At 46.6% G+C, this 21,649-nt stretch overlaps 2 protein-coding genes across 2 annotated transcripts in view; one reads left to right on the top strand and one right to left on the bottom strand.

The window, feature by feature from the left end:
- The first annotated feature begins 17,112 nt into the window (after window positions 1-17,112).
- On the top strand, window positions 17,113-18,218 carry CEBPD (CCAAT enhancer binding protein delta). Its single transcript, XM_060128293.1, has one exon. The coding sequence runs from the start codon at window positions 17,174-17,176 to the stop codon at window positions 17,942-17,944; it is 771 nt and encodes a 256-aa protein (XP_059984276.1). The 5' UTR covers window positions 17,113-17,173; the 3' UTR covers window positions 17,945-18,218.
- A 962-nt stretch (window positions 18,219-19,180) lies between these two features.
- The window catches only part of SPIDR (scaffold protein involved in DNA repair), a 354,487-nt gene continuing 352,018 nt past the window's right edge, over window positions 19,181-21,649 (bottom strand). The window contains exon 20 of the mRNA XM_060128290.1: window positions 19,181-19,657. Coding sequence (XP_059984273.1) covers window positions 19,493-19,657 — 165 coding nt within the window. The 3' untranslated portion in view covers window positions 19,181-19,492. The remainder of the gene's footprint in view (window positions 19,658-21,649) is intronic.

Genomic DNA, 21,649 nt, shown 5'->3' with positions numbered 1-21,649 from the left:
AACATGCTGAGACACACAGTAATCAGACTGACAAGAATTAAAGAAAAATTATTAAAAGCAACAAGGGGAAAATGACAACATACAAGAGGAGTCCCATAAGGTTACCCCGATTTCTCAGCAGAAACTCTACAAACCAGAAGGGAGTGGCAGGATACATTTAAAGTGATGAAAGGGAAGAACCTACAACCAAGATTACTCTACTCAGCAAGGATTTCATTCAAACTTGACGGAGAAATCAGAAGCTTTACAAACAAGCAAAAGCTAAAAGAATTCACCACCACCAAACCAGCTCCACAACAAATGCTAAAGGAACTTCTCTAAGTGGGAAACACAAGAGAAGAAACGGACCTACAAAAACAAACCCAAAACAATGAAGAAAATGGTAATAGGAACATACGTATCGATAATTACCTTAAGTGTGAATGGATTAATTGCTCCAACCAAAAGACACAGGCTCGCTGAATAGATACAAAAACAAGACCCATATATATGCTGTCTACAAGAGGCCCACTTCAGACCTAGGGACACATAAAGACAAAGTGAGGGGATGGAAAAAGATATTCCAGGCAAATGGACATCAAAAGAAAGCTGGAGTAGCTATACTCATATCAGATAAAATAGACTTCCAAATAAAGAATGTTACAAGAGACAAGGAAGGACACTACATAATGATCAAGGGATCAATCCAAGGAGAAAACATAACAATTATATATGCACCCAACACAGGAGCACCTCAATACATAACGCAAATGCTAACAGCTATAAAAGAGGAAATCGACAGTAACACAGTAATAGTGGGTGACTTTTAACACCTCACTTACACCAGTGGACAGAAAATTAATAAGGAAACACAAGCTTTAAATGACACAACAGACCAGGTAGATTTAATTGATATTTATAGGGCATTCTATCCTAAAACAGCAGGTTACACTTTCTTCTCAAGTGCACAAGGAACATTCTCCAGGATAGATCATATCTTGGGCCACAAATCAAGCCTCAGTAAATTTAAGAAAACTGAAATCGTATCAAGCATCTTTTCTGACCACAGCGCTATGAGATTAGATATCAATTACAGGGGGAAAAAAACATAAAAAACACAAACACATGGAGGCCGAACAGTGCATTACTAAATAACCAAGAGATCACTGAAGAAATCAGAGGAAATCAAAAAAATACCTAGAGACAAATGACAATGAAACATGACAACCCAAAACCTATGGGATGCAACAAAAGCAGTTCTAAGAGGGAAGTTTATAGCTATACAAGCCTACCTCAGGAAACAAGAAAAATCTCAAATAAATAATTGAACGTTACACCTAAAGGAACTACAGAAAGAAGAACAAACAAAACCCAAAGTTAGCAAAAGTAAAGAAATCATAAAGATCAGAGCAGAAATAAATGAAATAGAAACAAAGAAAACAATAGGAAAGATCAATAAAACTAAAAGCTGGTACTTTGAGAAGATAAACAAAATTGGTAAACCATTAGCCAGACTCATCAAGACAAAAAGGGAGAAGACTCAAATCAATAAAATTAGAAATGAAAAAGGAAACGTTACAACAGACACCGCAGAAATACAAAGCATCCTAAGAGACTACTAAAGCAACTCTATGCCAATAAAATGGACAACCTGGAAGAAATGGACAAATCCTTAAGAAGGTATAACCTTCCAAGAATGGACCATAGAAAATATGAACAGACCAATCACAAGTAATGAAGCTGAAACTGTGATTAAAGATCTTCCAGCAAACAAAAGTCCAGGACCAGATGGCTTCACAGGTGAATTCTATCAAACATTTAGAGAAGAGCTAACAGCCATCCTTCTCAAACTCTTCCAAAAAATTGCCTAGGGAGGAAGACTCCCAAACTCATTCTACAAGGCCACCATCACGCTGAAACCAAAACCAGACAAGGATGTCACAAAGAAAGAAAACTACAGGCCAATATCACTGATGAACATAGATGCAAAAATCCTCAAAAAATACTAGCAAACAGAATCCAACAGCACATTAAACGGATCATACACCATGATCAAGTGGGGTTTATCCCAGGGATGCAAGGATTCTTCAATATACTCAAATCAATCAATGTGATACACCATATTAACAAATTGAAGAATAAAAACCATATGATCATCTCAGTAGATGCAGAAAAAGCTTGTAACAAAATTCAACACCCATTTACGATAAAAACTCTCCAGAAAGTGGACACAGAGGGAACCTACCTCAACATAATAAAGGCCATGTACGACAAACCCACAGCAAACATCATCCTCAATAGTGAAAAACTGAAAGCATTTCCTCTAAGATCAGGAACAAGACAAGGATGTCCACTCTCACCACTGTTATTCAACATAGTTTTGGAAGTCCTAGCCATGGCAATCAGAGAAGAAAAAGAAATGAAAAGGATCCAAATTGGAAACAAAGAAGTAAAACTGTCACTGTTTGCAGATGACATGATTCTATACGTAGAGTCATAAAGATGCCACCAGAAAACTACTAGAGCTAATCAATGAATTTGGTAAAGTTGCAGGATACAAAATTAATGCACAGAAATCTCTTGCATCCCTATACACTAACAACGAAAGATCAGATAGGGAAATTAAGGAAACAATCCTATTCACCATTGCAGCAAAAAGAATAAAATACCTAGGAATAAACCTACCTAAGGAGGTAAAAGACCTGTACTCAGAAAAGTATAAGACACTGATGAAAGAAATCAAAGATGACACAGATGGAGAGATATACCACGTTCTTGGATTGGAAGAATCAATATTGTGAAAATGAGTATACTACCCACAGCAATCTACAGATTCAGTGCAATCCCTATCAAATTACCAATGGCATTTTTTTTTTTTTTTTTTTTTACAGAACTACAACAAAAAAATCTTAAAATCTGTATGGGGACACAAGAGACCCCGAGTAGCCAAAGCAATCTTGGGGGGAAAAAAACGGAGCTGGAAGAACAAGACTCCCTAACTTCAGACTATACTACAAAGCTACAGTAATCAAGACAGTATGGTACTGGCACAAAAACAGAAACACAGATCAATGGAACAGGATAGAAAGCCCAGGGATACACCCACGCACCTGTGGTCAACTAATCTATGACAAAGGAGACAAGGATATACAAAGGAGAAAAGACAGCCTCTTGTATAAGTGGTGCTTGGAAAACTGGACAGCCACATGTAAAAGAATGAAATTAGAACACTCTCTAACACCATACACAAAAATCAACTCAAAGTGGATTAGAGACCTAAATATAAGACCGGACACTATAAAACTCTTAGAGGAAAACATAGAACTCTCTGACATAAATCACAGCAAGATCTTTTTTGACCCACCTCCGAAAGTAATGGATATAAAACCAAAAATAAACAAGTGGGACCTAATGAAACTTAAAATCTTTTCCACAGCAAAGGAAACTCTAAAGAAGAGAAAAAGACTGCCCTACCGAACGGGAGAAAATATCTGCAGACAAATCAACGGACAGAGCATTAACCTCCAAAATATATACACAACTCATGAAGCTCAATATTAAAAACAAACAAACAAACAAAATCCCCAATCCAAAAATGGGCAGAAGACCTAAACAGACATTTTTCCAAAGAAGACATACAGATGGCCAAGAGGCACATGAAAAGCTGCTCAACGCCACTAATTATGAGAGAAATGCAAATCAAAACTACAGTGAGGTATCACCTCACACCAGTTAGAATGGGCATCATCAGAAAATCTACAAACAACAAATGCTGGAGAGGGTGTGGTGAAAAGGGAACCCTCTTGCACTGTTGGGAATGTAAATTGATACAGCCACTATAGAGAACAGTATGGAGGGTTCCTTAAAAAACTAAAAATAGAACTACCACATGACGCAGCAATCCCAATACTGGGCATATACCCAGAGAAAACCATAATTCAAAAAGTCGCACCCCAATATTCACTGCAGCAGTATTTACAATAGCCGGGTCACGGAAGCAACCAGGTTGCCCATCGATGGCAAATGGATTAGGAAGATGTGGTACGTATATACAATGGAATATTACTCAGCCCTAAAAAGGAACGAAATTGGGTCATTTGTAGAGATGTGGATGGACCTAGAGACTGTCATACAGAGTGAAGTCAGAAAAAGCAAAACAAATATTGTATATGAAAGCATGTATGTGGAATCTAGAAAAATGGTATAGATGAACTGGTTTGCAGGGCAGAAATAGAGACACAGACGTAGAGAACGTATGGACACCGAGGTGGGAAAGCGGGGTGGGTGTGGTGGTGGGATGAACTGGGAGATTGGGATAGACATGTATACACTGATGTGTGTATAAAACAGATAACCAACAAAAAAGAGAATGCTAACAATTAGGAAAAAGAAGAGATGAACACAGAATTTTAACTAGAAAATTATTTTTTAAAATGAGAAATTAATAATTCAGTAACTAAAAGGAAAAACAGAAGGAATAAACAGCAGATTAGGTGATACAGAAGAATGCATAAGTGAGCTGGAAGATGGAAATAACCCAATCAGAACAACAAAAAGAAAAACCTGAAAGGGAATTTCGGATAACATCAAGTGTTTCCAACATTCACATTATACAGGTCACACCCCTGAAGGAGGAGCGAGAGATAGAAGGGGGTCAAAAATGCACTTAATAAAATTATGGCTGAAAACTTCACAAGCCTGAGAAATGAAACATAATCAGTTATGGGAAGCACAGTGTGTGTCAATTAAGATGAACACAAATAGATTGATGCCAAGACATATCATAATTGAAATGGAATAAGTTAAAGAGAGAGATCTAAAGGCAGCAATAGAAAAAGAGGCATATACAAGGGAACCACCATAAGGCTATCAGCTGATTTTTCTGCAGAAACTGTGGCCAGAAGGGAATGGCATGATATATTTAAAGTGCTGAAAGGGAAAAACATGCAACCTAGGGTACTCTACCCAGCAACATTATCATTGAGAACAGAAGGAGAGATAAAGCACTTCCCAGAGAAGCAGAAACTAAAGAAGTTCACCAATACTAAGCAACCCTAAAAGAAATGTTAAAGGGTCTTCTCTAAGTGGGAAAGAAAAGGCTATATAACAAGAGTAAGTATCTACAGGAAAGGAAAAATCCCACTAGTGAAGGCAAATATATATTTACAGGCTGAGGATCAATCACTTAAATAAGCTAGTACAAAGATTAAAAGACAAAAACTTGTAAAAATCAAGTATAACTACAATAATCAGTAAAGATAAAAATGAAGATGTAAAATATGGCATCAAAAACACAAAGTGTTGGGACTTCCCTGGTGGTCCAGTGGTAAAGAATCCGCTTACAAATGCAGGAGATGCGGGTTTGATCCCTGGTCAGGGATTTAAGATGCCACATGCCGCTGTGCGACTAAGCCCGCATGCCACAGCTACTGAGCTTGCACGCCTCACCTGGAGCCCACATGCCACAAACTACAGAACCCATGTGCTCTGGAGCCCTCACGTCACAACTACAGAGCCAGTGCACCCTGCAGCCGGCACACCACGACTAGAGAGAGAAAACCTGCACGCTACAAGTAGAGAGAAGCCCGTGCACCACACAAAAGACCCCACATGCCTCAATGAAGATCCCATGTGCCGCAACTAAGACCTGACACAGCCAAAAATAAAAATATAATAAATAATAAATCTAAAAAAGTGTGGGGGAAGGATGTAGATGTAGATGTTTTAGAATGCGTATGAACTTTAAAAGGACTACCTGTTTAAAATAAGTATAGTTACAGGTCGTCATATATGAACCCCACGGAAACTACAAACCAAAAAACTACAGTAGAGGGACTGGCCGAGATGGCAGAGTACAAAGACCCTGAGCTCCCCTCCTCTCAGGAGCACTCCACAATCACAGCTATCTGCAGAGCCACCAACAATGAAGAAGGGTGGAAGCTACCAAAAAAGATCTTCTACAACTAAAGACAAAGATGGAACCACAATGAGATAGATGGGTAGGAGGGACGGACTCACGAATATAATCAAATCCCACACACCTGGGTGGGCGACCCACAAACTGGAGAATAATTGTATTACAGAGGTTCCCCCACAGGAGTGAGAGTTCTGAGCCCTACATCAGGCTCCCCAGCCCGGGCGTCCTGCACTAGGAAGACAAGCCCCCAGAGCATTTTGGCTTTGAAGACCAGAGGGGCTTAATTTTGGGAGCCCCACAGGACTGGGGAAAACAGAGACTTCATTCTTAAAGGGCACACACGAAGTCTCACACATACCAGGAACCAGGGCAAAAGCAGTAATCGGAGAGGACCCTGGGTCAGACCCATCTGCCGGTCTTGGAGAGTCTCCTGGAGGGGGGGGTGGGTGGGTGTGGCTCACCATGGGACACACACACTGGTGGCAGACATTTGGGAACATTCTGCCATGTGAACTGCTGCTGGTGGTTGCCATCTTGGCTCATCAGCACCGAGACCTGGCCCCAACAGCCTGTAGGCTCCAGTGCTGGGACACCTCAGGCCAGACAACTAACTGGGTGGGCACATAGCCCCACCCATCAGCAGACAGGTTGCCTGAAGACTTCCTGAGCCCACAGCCATGCCTAACCATGGCCCTGCCCACCAGAGGGCCAAGACCCAGCTCCACCACCAGCAGGCAGGCACTAGGCCCTCTCTCCAGGAAGCCTGCACCAGCCTCTTGACCAGCCTTATCCACCGGGGGGCAGACAAAAGAAAACCTCAATCCTGCAGACCCAGCCTGCCCACAGCAGGCCAGACTGACTCTGAGACCAACTGGCCCCAGCCCTGTCCACCAACAGGCCAATGCATACCCTGCACCGCATACTTAACTGTGTGACGAACCAGGAGCCCCCCTCCCCCCCCCAATAGTCCAGCACTAACCTCAGGACCTGGGTTCACCTGCCATTGGGTGAACTCTGCCCGTTTCCAGTGGGCAGGCCTAACTCTTTGCGACTCTGACTGTACCCATCACTGAGCCAGCACTAGCCTCAGGGCCCCTTAGGGTTCTGCAGCCAGCTGCCTCGTGACCAGGCCCCGCTAAACGGCAGCCAGCAGCTTCTGCACAAGGCAGGTCCTGGCAACCAACCGGGCTAGGGGCCAACCAAGCCCACCAGACCACCCACATAGCCCACCATAACAGAAGGACCCATGCAGCCCTCTTAGGGGAACCCGTAGAACATATAGGTAATGGGAGGACACTGCAGGACGGTGCACTGCTGGGACACACAAGATGTCTCCTACAGAGGGCCACTTCTCCAAGGTTGAGAAATGTAAGTAACTTACCACAAACATAAAAATACAAATAGCAACTTGGACAAAATGAGGTAGCAGAGGAATATGTTCCAGATGAAGGAGCAAGATAAAAAAACCCCAGAAGAAAAACTAAGTGTTGTAGAGACAGGCAATCTACCCAAGAAAGGGTTCAGAGTGAGAATCATAAAGATGATCAAAGAATTTGGGAAAAGAATGCACAGAGTGAGAAATTAGAAGTTTTGAGCAAAGAGTTAGAAAACATAAAGAGTAACCAAACAGATGGAGAATACGATAACTGAAATGAAAAATACACTGGAAGAAATCAATAGTACAGAAGGACAAATCAGTGAGCTGGAAGACAGAGTAGTGGAAATCACTGCCACTGAACAGGAAAAAAAAAAAGTATGAAAAGAAATGACAGTTTGAGAGACCTCTGGGACCACATCAAACACACTAATATTTGCATTATAGAGGCCCCAGAAGGAGATAAGAGAAAGAGCCTGAGAACATACATTTAAGACATAATAGCTGAAAACATCCCTAACCTGGGAAAGGAACAAGTCACCCAAGTCCAGGAAGCACAGAGACTGCCACACAGGATGAACCCAAAGAGTAAGACAACAAGACACACTCTAAATAAAGTGACAAAGAGATAAAGAGAGAATATTAAAAACAGCAAGAGAATAAGAAATAACATACAAGGGAATTCCCATAAGGCTGACAGCCCGTTTTTCAGCAGAAACTCTACTGGCCAAAAGGGAGGGGCAGGATATATTTAAAGTGATGAAAGGGGAAAAAATACAACCAAGAATAATCTATCCAGGAAGGCCCTCATTCAAATTTGATGGAGAAGTCAAAAGCCAAAAGAGTTCAGTACCATCAAACCGGCTTTACAACAAATGTTAAAAGAACTTCTCTAGGTGAAAAGGAAAAGGCCACAACTAGAAACAAGAAAATTACAAAATGAAAAAGCTCACCAGTAAAGGCAAACATACAGTGAAGGTAGGAAATCTCCACACACCAAGCTAGTAGGGAGGTTAAAAGAAAAAAGGAGTAAGACTGTCTCTATTCCACAATAAGCAGTTAAGGGATACACAAAACAATGAGACATAAAATATGCAAGCACAAACAGTAATTGGGAGGGGAGGAGAGTACAAATGCAGGGTTTTCAAAATGCATTTGAAATTAAGCCATCAGCAACTTAAAACAATCATGTATACATACAGACTGCTATACAAAACCTCACAGTGACTGCAAACCCAAACTCCATAATAGATATGTACCCAAAAAAGAAAAAGGAAACCAAACATAACAGTAAAGCTAGTCATCAAATGAGAGAGAACAAAAGAAGGGAAAAACGACCCTACACAAATCCAAAACAATTAACAAAATGGCAGTGAGAACATACATATCGATGATTACCTTAAATGTCAACAGAGTAAATGCTCCAACTAAAAGACACAGAGTGGCTGATGGACACAAAAACAAGACCCCTTGATATTCTGCCTACAAGAGACTCACTTCAGATCTAGAGACATACAGACTGAAAGTGAGGGAGTGGAAAAAGGTATTCCATGCAAGTGGAAATCAATCGAAAGCCAGAGTAGTAATACTTACATCAGACAAAATCGACTTTAAAATAAAGACTGTTGTTAAGAGACAAGGAGGGACACTACATAACGATCAAGGGATCATCCAGGAAGATACAACAATTGTATATACATATGGGAGGCACCTAAATATAAGGCAAATATTAAGAGACATAAAAGGAGAAATTGATGGTAACACAATACTAGTGGGGGACTTTAACACCCCACTTATATTAATGGACAGATCATCCAGACAGAAAATCCATCAGGAAACCCAGGCCTTAAATAACACATTAGACCACATGGACTTAATTGATATATATAGAGCATTCCATCCTAAAGCAGCAGAATACATATTCTTTTCAAGTGCATATGGAAAATTCTCCAGGATAGATTACATGCTAGGCCACAAAATAAGCCTTGGTAAATTTAAGACAACTGAAATCATATCAAGCATCTTTTCCAAACGCAACAGTACAGAGACCAGAAATCAACTACAGGAAAAAAAGTTGCAAAAAACACAAACATGTGGAAGCTAAACACTATGCTGCTAAACAACCAGTGGATCATTGAATAGATTAAAGAGGAAATCAAAACTACCTACAGACAAAACAAAAACACAACGATCCGAAACCTGTGGAACGCAGCAAAAGTGGTTCTAAGAGGGAAGCTTATAGTGATACAGCTTACCTCAGAGAACAAGGAAAATCTCAAATAAACAACCTAACCTTACACCTAAAGCAACTAGAGAAAGAAGAACAAACAAAACCCAAGTCAGCAGAAGGAAAGAAATCATAAAGATCAGAGCAGAAATAAATGAAACAGAGATGAAGAAAACAACAGACGAGACCTTCAAGATGGAGGAGTAAGACGTGGAGATCACCTTCCTCCCCTCACATACATCAGAAATACATCTACACGTGGAACAACTCCTACAGAACACCTACTGAACGCTGGCAGAAGACCTCAGACTTCCCAAAAGGCAAGAGACTCCCCACATACCTGGGGAGGGCAAAAGAAAAACGAATAAACAGAGACAAAAGAATAGGGACGGGACCTGCACTTCCGGGAGGGAGCTGTGAAGGAGGAAAGGTTTCCACACACTAGGAAACCCCATCACTGGTGGAGACGGGGGTTGGCGGGGGGAGCTTCAGAGCCGCGGAGGAGAGCGCAGCCACAGGGGTGCAGAGGGCAGAGCGGAGAGATTCCCGCACGGAGGATGGGTGCCGACCGGCACTCACCAGCCCGAGAGGCTTGTCTGCTTACCCGCCGCGGCAGGCAGGGCTGGGAGCTGAGGGTCGGGCTTCGGTCGGAGCGCAGGGAGAGGACTGGGGTTGGCGGCGTGAACACAGCCTGCAGGGGGTTAGTGCGCCACGGCTAGCCGGGAGGGAGTCCAGGAAAAGTCTGGACCTGCCAAAGAGGCAAGAGACCATTGTTTCGGGGTGCACGAGGAGAGGGGGTTCAGAGCACCGCATAAACGAGCTCCAGAGACGGGCACGAGCCGCGGCTAACAGCGCGGACCCCAGAGACGGGCATGAGACACTAAGGCTGCTGCTGCCGCCACCAAGAAGCCTGTGTGCGAACACAGGTCACTCTCCACACCCCCCTTCCGGGGAGCCTGTGCAGCGCGCCACTGCCAGGGTCCCGTGATCCAGGGACAACTTCCCCAGGAGAACGCACGGCGCGCCTCAGGCTGGTGCAACGTCACGCCGGCCTCTGCTGCCACAGGCTCACCCCGCACCCATACCCCTCCCTCCCCCCAGCCTGAGTGAGCCAGAGCCCCCGAATCAGTGGCTCCTTTAACCCCGTCCTGTCTGAGCAAAGAACAGACGCCCTCCGGCGACCTACACAGAGGTTGGGCCAAATCCAAAGCTGAGCCCTGGGAGCTGTGAGAACAAAGAAGAGAAAGGGAAATCTCTCCCAGCAGCCTCAGGAGCAGCGGATTAAATCCCCACAATCAACTTGATGTACCCGCATCTGTGGAATACATGAATAGACAACGAATCATCCCAAATTGAGGAGGTGGACTTTGGGAGCAATGATACATATATATATATATATATATATATATATATATATATTTTTTTTTTTTTTTTTTTTCCTTTTTCTCTTTTTGTGTGATTTTATCTGTACAGGTTTGCTTTTACCATTTTCCCTAGGGTTCTGTCTGTCCATTTGTTTTTTCTTTTTTTATTAAAGTTCTTTTAATAATTATTTTTTATTTTAATAACTTTATTATTTCCTTCCTCCTTCCTCCCTTCCTCCCTTTCTCTCTCCCTTTTCTGAGCCATGTGGCTGACAGGGTCTTCGTGCTCCAGCTGGGCATCAGGGCTGTGCCTCTGAGGTGGGAGAGCCAAGTTCAGGACATTGGTCCACAAGAGACCTCCCAGCTCCACATAATATCAAACAGCAAAAGCTCTCCCAGAGATCTCCATCTCAACACTAAGACGCAGCTCCACTCAACAACCAGCAAGCTACGGTGCAGGACACCCTATGCCAAACAACTAGCAAGACAGGAACACAACACCACCCATTAGCAGAGAGGCTGCCTAAAATCATAATAAGTTCACAGACACCCCAAAACACACCACCAGAAGTGGTCCTGCCCAACAGAAAGACAAGATCCAGCCTGATCCACCAGAAGGCACCCCTCCACCAGGAAGGCACCCCTCCACCAGGAAGCCTACACAACCCACTGAACCAACCTTAGCCACTGGGGGCAGACACCAAAAACAACGGGAAGTATGAACCTGCAGCCTGTGAAAAGGAGACCCCAAACACAGTAAGTTAAGCAAAATGAGAAGACAGAGAAACACACAGCAGATGAAGGAGCAAGGTAAAAACCCACCAGACCAAACAAATGAAGAGGAAATAGGCACAGCTTTTGCACAGCAAAGGACATCATAAACAGGACGAAAAGACAACCCTTAGCATGGGAGAAAATACTTGCAAATGAAGCAAATGACAAAGGATTAATCTCCAAAATTTACAAGCAGCTCATGCAGCTCAATATCAAAAAAACAAACAACCCAATCCAAAAATGGGCAGAAGACCTAAATAGACATTTCTCCAAAGAAGGTATACAGATTGCCAACAAACACATGAAAGGATGCTCAACATCATTAATCATTAGAGAAATGCAAATCAAAACTACAATGAGGTATCACCTCACACCGGTCAGAATGGCCATCATCAAAAAATCTACAAACAACAAATGCTGGAGAGGGTGTGGAGAAAAGGGAACACTCTTGCACTGTTGGCGGGAATGTAAACTGATACAGCCACTATGGAGAACAGTATGGAGGTTCCTTAAGAAACTAAAAACTACCATATGACCCAGCAATCCCACTACTGGGCACATACCCTGAGAAAACCATAATTCAAAAAGAATCATGTACCAAAATGTTCATTGCAGCTCTATTTACAATAGCCAGGAGATGGAAGCAACCTAAGTGTCCATCGACAGATAAATGGATAAAGAAGATGTGGCACATATATACAATGGAATATTACTCAGCAATAAAAAGAAATGAAATTGAGTTATTTGTAGTGAGGTGGATGGACCCCAGAGTCTGTCATACAGAGTGAAGTAAGTCAGAAAGAGAAAAACAAATACTATATGCTAACTACCACATATATATAGAATCTTAAAAAAAAAAAAGGTTCTGAAGAAGCTAGGGGCAGGACAGGAATAAAGATGCAGACATAGAGAATGGATTTGAGGACATGGGGAGGGGGAAGGGTAACCTGGGACGAAGTGAGAGAGTGGCATGGACATATATACACCACCAGCTGTAAAAGAGATAGCTAGTGGGAAGCAGCCACATAGCACAGGGAGATCAGCTCAATGCTTTGTGACCACCTAGAGAGGTGGGATAGGGAGGGTGGGAGGGAGATGCAAGAGGGAGGGGATGGAGGGGATACAAGGATATATGTATAACTAATTCACTCTGTTATAAAGCAGAAACTAACACACACACCATTGTAAAGCAATTATACTCCAATAAAAATATTTAAAAAAAAGAACAGAAAAGATCAATGAAACTAAAAGCTGGTTCTCTGAAAAACTAAACAAAATTGATAAACCTTTAGCCAGACTCCTCAAGAGAAAAAGGGAGAAGGCCCAAATCAATAAGATCAGAAATGAAAAAGAGAAGTTACAATTGACACCACAGAAATAGAAAAGATCGTAAGAGACTACAATGAGCAAATATACGGCCATAAAATGGACAACCCAGAATTCATAAATTCTCCCAAGACTGAACCAGGAAGAAATAGAAAATACGAACAGACCAGTCACAAGTACTGAAATTGAAACTGTGATTTAAAAACTCTCAACAGGGACTTCCCTGGTGGCCCAGTGGTTAAGAATCCACCTGTTAATGCAGGGGACACGGGTTCGATCCCTCATCCGGGAAGAGCCCACATGCCACGGAGCAACTAAGCCCGTGCGCCACAACTACTGAGCCTGTGTTCTAGAGCCCGTGAGCCACAACTACGAAAGCCCACACGCCCTAGGGCCCAGGCACCACGACTAATGAAGCTCACGCACTCTAAGGCCCACGTGCCACAACTACTGAGCCCGCATGCTGCAACTACTGAAGCCCATGCGCCTAGAGCCCATGCTCCACAACAAGAGAAGCCACCGCAAGCCTGCACACTGCAATGAACAGTAGCCCCCACTCGCTGCAACTAGAGAAAGCCCTAGCACAGCAACGAAGACCCAATGCAGCCAAAACAATAGATTTAAGAAAATGAATAAATAAAAAATAAAAACTCCCAACAAATAGAAGTCCAGGACCAGATGGCTTCACAGGCAAATTCTACCAAACATTTAGAGAAGAGTTAACACCTATCCTTCTGAAACTATTCCGAACAATTGCAGAGGAAGAAACACTTTCGAACCCATTCTATGAGGCCACCATCACCCTGACACCAAAACCAAAGACATCACAAAACCAGTATCACTGATGAACACAGATGCAAAAATTCTCAACAAAATACCAGCAAACCATAGTCAACAATATATTAAAAAGATCATACACCATGATCAAGTGGGATTTATTCCAGGGATACGAGGATTTTTCAATATCCGCAAATCAACATGGTTAACAAATTGAAGAAGAAGAACCATACGATCATCTCAGTAGATGCAGAAAAAGATTCTGATAAAATTCAACACCCATTTATGATAAAACTCTCCAGAAAGCGGGCATAGAGGGAACCTACCTCAACATAATAAAGGCCATATATGACAAACCCACAGTTAACATCACACTCAACTATGAGATATGAAAGCATTCCCTCTAAGATGAGGAACAAGACAAGGATGCCCACTCTCACCACTTTTATTCAACATAGTTTTGGAAGTCCTACCCGCTGCAATCAGAGAAGAAAAAGAAAAGAAAGGATCCAAATAGGAAAGGAAGAAGCAAAACTGTCACTGTTTGCTAATGACACGATTTGCTATACAGAGAAAATCCTAAAGATGCCACCAGAAAACTCTTAGAGTTCACCAAAGAATCTGGTAAAGTTACAGGATACAAAATAAATATATGGAAATCTGCTACAGTTCTATACACTAACAATGAAATCTCAGAGAAATTAAAGAAACAATCCTATTTACCATCACATCAAAAAGAATAAAATACTTAGGAATAAACCTACCTAAGGAGGCAAAAGGCATATAATCTGAAAAGTAAGACGTTGATGAAAGAATGTGATGATGACGTAAACAGATGGAAAGATGTACCTTGTTCTCAGATGGGAAGAATCAGTATTGTTAAAATGACCATACTACCCAAGGCAATCTACAGATTCAGCACCATTCCTATCAAACTACCAATGAGCTGTGGCAGGGCTGACAGGTGTGCCTGAGAGACTGAATCCACTTCACAGGAATAACAGGCTGGGAAGGCAAATCGCTCCTCCTTGTGTTCTATTACTGGGAACATGCGCAACTGTATGGCAGGTTGGACACCTGACTCAGAATCAAATAACTGTTTTCAGCTCTGGCTACTTTGTAATCTGGGAGATCTGTCTCTTAAATTCCAGAGGCTGAAGTGAATGCAGAATTTTCTACCCATCACAGTAGGTTTTTAGTAAAATACACAGGCTTTATAAAGCACTGCCAAGGATGTGTGACCCTAATTCCCAGGGGCTTTATTCTTTTGGCCCTCATATTTCCTTTCCCACACACACAAAAAATACTGGAAATCAGGTTTATCCGAAAAGCCTGTATTTGTAACCTCACTATTGTCTGACACAAAACACATGAGAACATATCATACAGTTAAAATTATTCCTGAGCCAGAAGATGAACAAAAGTATCTTATCTGATAGTTGAGAATCATCATCTGAAGAGGGCGCTAGAGTCACAATTTCCCTCCTCTTGACACTGGCATTGCTCAAAAACATTTTCACTGTTCCAGACTTTCATTTGGAGAACTGTTGTTGCCCCATATCTTGCACCGTATGAAGCATCCGAAAGTGGTCCCTCGTGAGGACTGAGGTATGGCCCCTTCGTGTTATGAGTGAGCCGGCCCGATTTCCTAACCCCGACAGTGTCCCACAGCTGGAGCACATCCAGCCTCCTGAGTTTCTAAAGGACGGACGTGTTTAGAAAGTCCACATGAAGTGCTGCATTTGAACAACTCAAGTAAGCTCAACATAGCAACGTCCTCATAAACACGGGTGAATCCAAGGCTCCGACGTTTTTAAGGAATACTTTCTTATTTGACTGCTTCCTTTAGACAGTTTTCAGAACACAGGCTCAAGACTCCTAACAATGAGGAATCATGACCAACTTTGTATTTATCTCGGATAAATTAACAGTAGAGTTAGGAAAAGACAATAAGTGGAGACATTCAAGAAATGACTGTGGACAACTGCTGTCACAGAACTAAACTTCAGATTGTTCTATTGTATTTTTAATAGTCTTTCACTTGCCCTTAAACGTCATGACAAATCTCTACTTTGTTGGTCTACGACCTCTCCTTTCTCTTTTTCAGTAAAAGGGAAGAAAACTCTTAAATCTAAACATTATCATTACTAGTTAATACACTGAAAAAAAGATGGGCGTAGCATCTCTTTCAAGCTCAATCCCAATTTGACATCTGAATCTACTAATCATCTCACTGAATTATTTTCATGAGAATATGGTTCTCTGTGTATTTATTTTGCAATCCCTGACTGGGGAGGGCTTTAGCAGTGTTTTTATGGCTTCCAAAATAGATATGTCTTTCCTCTGGGTGTGCATGAACCACACTCTAAGTGTTCCTGGGTTTTACCTTTAATAGATAATTAGTCGTGTGACATCCACATCACAGCTCCTGAGTAATTCTAGCGTATTATGTCTGTCCTCCTAGAAAACCTATTCAGTATACCATGGTGCCGTCATCAGAAGTCACCTCTGGAATACTGTGGAGCTTGTGGAGCGTTTGGTGTCGGGAAGCAACGAAATGAGAAAGGATGTGGACAGAGACCAGGTCCGAACAGGGACGGTGATGTGAAAAATAGAAGTGACCCGAAATGCCTGACCCAAATTGTAGGAAACGTTAACCAACAAAGCCAGTTCAGTCTTTACCTGCATTTTACAATGTGAAGAGCTAGCGAGTTAACACCGTGTCAGAGCTGCTAGTATAAAGCTTATTTTCCTCCTAAAGGGGACCCACCCCACTGCTTTGGATCCAAAGGCACTTCTTTTTGGAATAATACTGAACAGCATTAAAAAAAAAAAAAAGAGCCTAGAACTAAAGACAGGACTGAAGTAAGACATCACCGCAAGATGGCACTGCTCTAGTGTCCCTGGAAGCAGCGTCGGGGTCGCGGGGCTCCCGGGGCTCTGAGTGTGGAGCTCCCGGGCGTTCGTGGGCTTTCCGGGGGCGCGGAGCTCTCGCGCGCTCGTGGTTCCCGGCTTCCCCCGGCCCTAGGCGCGCGGGGTTGGAGAGCGACCCCCGGACCCGGCGGAACCCCGCGGGGCAGCGTCTCCAACCCCGCCATCCGGAAGCCGCGAGACCCTAATTCCCTGAAGCCGCGGGGGAGCGCCCCCGGGCCCTAGTCCGCGCGCTGGCCCGGGCCCCGTTCTGGTTCCGCCCCGACTCCGCGGGCGCAGAGGCCCCGACCCACCAGCAGGAAGGAGGAGGCGCGGCCGAGGGAGGGTCGTTCCCGGCAGCGCCGCGCGGGCCGGGCCGGCGGGCAGGAAGCACGGGGGAGGCGCGCGGGCGGGGGTCCCGCGGTCCGCGGCCGGGGCGGGGCGGGGCGTGCGCGTCAGTCGGGCTAGAAAAGGCGGCGCCCGGCCCGCCCGAGGACCGCGCTCGCCGTCGGCCCGACGCCGCCATGAGCGCCGCGCTCTTCAGCCTGGACGGCCCGGCGCGCGGCGCGCCCTGGACTGCGGAGCCCGCCGCCTTCTACGAGCCCGGCCGCGCGGGGAAGCTGGGTCGCGGAGCCGAGCCGGCCGCGCCCGCCATGTACGACGACGAGAGCGCTATCGACTTCAGCGCCTACATCGACTCCATGGCCGCCGTGCCCACCCTGGAGCTGTGCCACGATGAGCTCTTCGCCGACCTCTTCAACAGCAACCACAAGGCGGGCGCCCTGGAGCTGCTGCCCGGGGGCCCCGCGCGCCCCGCGGGCCCCGGCCCCGCGCCGCGACCGCTCAAGCGCGAGCCCGACTGGGGCGACGGCGACGCGCCCGGCTCGCTGCTGCCCGCGCAGGTGGCCGCGTGCGCGCAGACAGTGGTGAGCCTGGCGGCCGCCGCGCAGCCCACTCCGCCCGCGTCGCCCGAGCCGCCGCGCCGCAGCCCCGCGCCCCCAGCTCCCGGGGCGGCGCGCGACAAGGCAGCGGGCAAGCGGGGCCCGGACCGCGGCAGCCCCGAGTACCGGCAGCGGCGGGAGCGCAACAACATCGCCGTGCGCAAGAGCCGCGACAAGGCTAAGCGGCGCAACCAGGAGATGCAGCAGAAGCTGGTGGAGCTTTCGGCCGAGAACGAGAAGCTACAGCAGCGCGTGGAGCAGCTCACGCGGGACCTGGCCGGCCTGCGGCGCTTCTTCAAGCAGCTGCCCGGCGCGCCCTTTTTGCCCGGCGCGGGGGCGGCGGACGCGCGGTGACGCGGGGGGCGTGCGGGCTGCGGCCGCAGTGCCTGGAACCGCCGTGCCGGACCCCCGGGCGGGGCCGGGACTCGGACAGCTGCCGCGTGGACCCTAAGTTACTGTGACGGCAGCTTCTCTGCATCCTACGCCCGAGGAGGCAGCTAAGGTACATTCGTTAGAGAGACTTTTCGGACAAACCTTTGTACTGTAGATACGAGGAAAAGACTGAGCATGCTCACTTTTTTATACTGATTTTTACAGTATTTGTAAGAATAAAGGCGTGTTAGACCCACCTTGATTCCTGCCCTCGCGGCCCTCCGGACTGGCCGGGGAGGGCGCGAGGGCGCGTCTGGCTGGTGTGCGCCCCGGGGCCGGGTTCCTGGAAGGACCGTCGCTTTGCTTCTCCAACAGGCCAAACTCCACCTGCGGACGTGCCGGTTAACTTGCCGAGCGAGACCCGCTCGGGTGGAAGGCGCCCCGGGAACGTGTCGGAAACCGGCCGGAGCGGGTCCCACCTCGAGTCGGGGGCAAGGAGAGGAGGGCTCAGGTTATCCGAAAACCAGTCCCACTCATTCTGGCTTTCATGGGATTTGCTTTCGCTTCCCTCAGTCCTGTAGACAGCTTCAAGTAGATTTTCAAAGTGCATAAAGTACAGAAGTCATATAGGAGATGGAAAGGACGGTCACAAAGCTACTTAAAATCGGCTACCTTCCCGGTACTGGTAATGCTTCAAGGCTGAATCTGGACGAATAAATAAAGCCGTTGCCTTTCCCCCATGAGAGTGGGTACTAGGCAGCCTCCCTTGGTCTGGGCTGCTACGTCTATATTATGTAATTAGTTAACCGTGGCCTGTCATTATTACACTGTCATAAGGGAGGAAACGCGAAATCTTTGTAGTGTCCAGATTAATCCGTGGTTTTAGTTTTAACTCAGATCTCTGCCAACAAGGTGAACGATTCCCCAGCTCTCCTGCGGCAGCGTAGTCCTGCGCAGTGCCCGGCAGGACTAGCCAGACCTGTCAGTCTCTCCGTAAGGAGCTACCATCAGGCCAGTCACTTTATCTCTACTTTATGGGAAACAGTTTTACCTCTGACATAGTTCCCCAGAACATTTTCCAAAAAAATACTGAGCTGCAGAACGCTTAGGCTGGACACTGTGCAGAGCAGTAATATGACGATAGAGGACAAAGGTTTACACTCGGCAGGGTAATTCTTTGGGGAAATGTTAAAAGAAATATAAGAAAAACACGTTGAATCATTGTAAAATTTGAACACTTTAGAATTACAGTAGAACAAAATAACTTTTTCTACTATATTATTGTCTAAGGTAAATACAAAATGAAAACCTCAAGCTTATTTAAGCTCTATCGTGTTTCTAAATTTGCAGAAAGGCAATAAAAATATATATCATCGCAGAAAGAAGTACTTTGATTTACAGTTTACAAAGCCATTTTACTAACATTTGCCCCAATCGAAGTTCCACTTCAAGATCATAAAGGACATTCACTCTGCCTAGAGTTAACAAATAACTACCGAACCACCACCACTGGCAGCCACTTTGTAAAGTTCACGGATCCTGCGGCTGCCACCCGTGTGCTGAAGGGGCTCCCCCCTCGCTCAGGAGTTCCACCTCCTCCAATCCCACGCAGCTGGCCGGGCGGGTGGTGATGGACCGGACGAAACAGGTTATCGGCCCCACCTCCTTTCCAAGGACACTCCTCACCTCGTAACTCTGCAGGGATAAGAGGCAGGCTGGTTAAAGCAAACAGCCCTGGGCGTGCTGTTCCCATCGGCTAAGGACACCAAAGACAGAGCATTAGGCCCTTCCCCGGCCCATGACCCCTCTCCACCCCTCTCCACCCCTCTCCAGAGGAGAGAACAGGCTGCAGCAAAAGCAAAGGAAGGAAGTGCTTTTTTCTGGTAGCCGAGTTTTTTTGTTTTTTTTTGATTTTTTTGCGGTACGCGGGCCTCTCACTGTTGCGGCCTCTCCCGTTGCGGAGCACAGGCTCCGGACGCGCAGGCTCAGCGGCCATGGCTCACGGGCCCAGCCGCTCCGCGGCATGTGGGATCTTCCCGGACCGGGGCACGAACCCGTGTCCCCCGCATCGGCAGGCGGATTCCCAACCACTGCGCCACCAGGGAAGCCCCCGAGCTAGTTTTTACACAAGAACATTAAAAGTATCTGTGATCGATGTTTGTTAGTGGGTGCAAGGATGTGCATCTCCCAGCTGGCCGTCCTAGGAGAGAAACTGGGGGGGAAACACATGAGAAGGGCCAGGCCCTGCGCCCCAGCAGGAGGCACACATCACGCCTGCTGCTGCATCCCACTTCCCCACTTGAGCAACACTTCTGGTCAAAGGACTTCCTTTGCCCCAAACTTCCCTCCTTAACAGGATCCCATTTCTCCCAGAGTTGCACTGAGCTGAACACCTCTTCCTATGCCACAGAAAGCCTTTCCTTCACATTGTTGGACGAATTGTCTTAGGGAACTGGTGAATTGTGGGCAAGTCTCATCTCTACACGGGAATGTAGAGCCACGGGCGGCAGGGGCCCCAGGTGAGCAGGCTGGGAAGGTGTGCTGTGCCCTCCTGGCCTCCGTGGATCACACCTCAGAACAGTTTCTTTTGGGGGTGGGGCTGAAAATCGAGGTTTATTGGTCTTTGGAGACTGAAGCCCTAGAAGGTCACGTGTTCTTTCGGAAACTCCTTTGCTGCCACTTGCAGAGTAGCGTCAGGAGTGCCTCTCAGCCCTCCTCTGTGCCAGACACTTGGCGGGCGTCCGTGGCGGCTGAGCTCACTGCTAGCCCGCCCCCCACCACTCGTGCCTCGGCAGCGGGGACTCGGTGGGGGCGGGCGGGTGTCGACAACGTGGCCAAAGCTGGCGCGCCGGCAGCTCCTCGACAGGCACCTCGCTGCCCTACCCCTGGGTCCAGGCTGGCGGCCAACTGGCTTCTCGTGAACAGAGTGGGAGGGGAGGGGCACTGAGTGTGTCCCAGGCTCTGTCAGGACCGGGGCCCAGCTTCTGCCCGGCTCGGGAGCCAGTCACATGCTGTGAGGGCGTCCAGGCCGTGTGGGTGTCTGGCCAGAGCCCGGGAAGGTCCCAGCCGACAGGAGCACAGCAGCCAGCCGGGGACTGAAGGGCCTCCTGGGACACCAGCCCAGCTTTGGGGCACCAGCTGCTGCCCCATGGAGCCTCGTCCAGACTGCAGGTCTGTGTGCAGAGTCGGTGTGGAGGCACCGAGCCTTGAGACGGCTCATTCTGAAGCAGTAAGTGTCCAGATCGGTCTGGGATGTGGACGCTGCCCTAAAGCCAGCTCACCGCCGTGGCTGTCTTCCCGCGTACGAGACAGGCACGGCCTCCCCACCGTGGCTCGCAGGGAGCTGCGGCTTTCCTGGTGGCACGCCAGGTGAAGCAGGGCTGAGAGTCGCCAGTCCAGGCAGGCAGAGAGAGGGAAGGAGAGGATGCAACTGGACAGTGGGGAGGCCTCCCGCGGCCAAGACGTCAAGGTCACTCCCAGGGCTTCTACCCGGGCTGGCTACTGAGGGCTGCACCTGCGCGTGGGTGTGGGCCCAGGCGGCTGGGTACGAGCACGGGCCTTGGCGTTGGAAGAAAAGTCTGCAGAAACCCTCTTTTTAAAGTGTCAGGGTTGGCAACTACAGTTTTTGATAATAACTGTCTCGTTTATAAATGGACATTACACTATATATTGGGGAGAAGTTAAGAC

The sequence above is a fragment of the Lagenorhynchus albirostris genome, chromosome 17 (assembly GCF_949774975.1).
Source record: "Lagenorhynchus albirostris chromosome 17, mLagAlb1.1, whole genome shotgun sequence".
Classification (NCBI taxonomy): domain Eukaryota; kingdom Metazoa; phylum Chordata; class Mammalia; order Artiodactyla; family Delphinidae; genus Lagenorhynchus; species Lagenorhynchus albirostris.
Note: the sequence above shows the minus strand (reverse complement) of the source record. Positions and strands in the feature narration are given on the sequence as shown.

Bases quoted from the DNA above. Each gene is read 5' to 3' on its own strand.
- CEBPD (XM_060128293.1), top strand. From the start codon at position 17,174: ATGAGCGCCGCGCTCTTCAGCCTGGACGGCCCGGCGCGCGGCGCGCCC.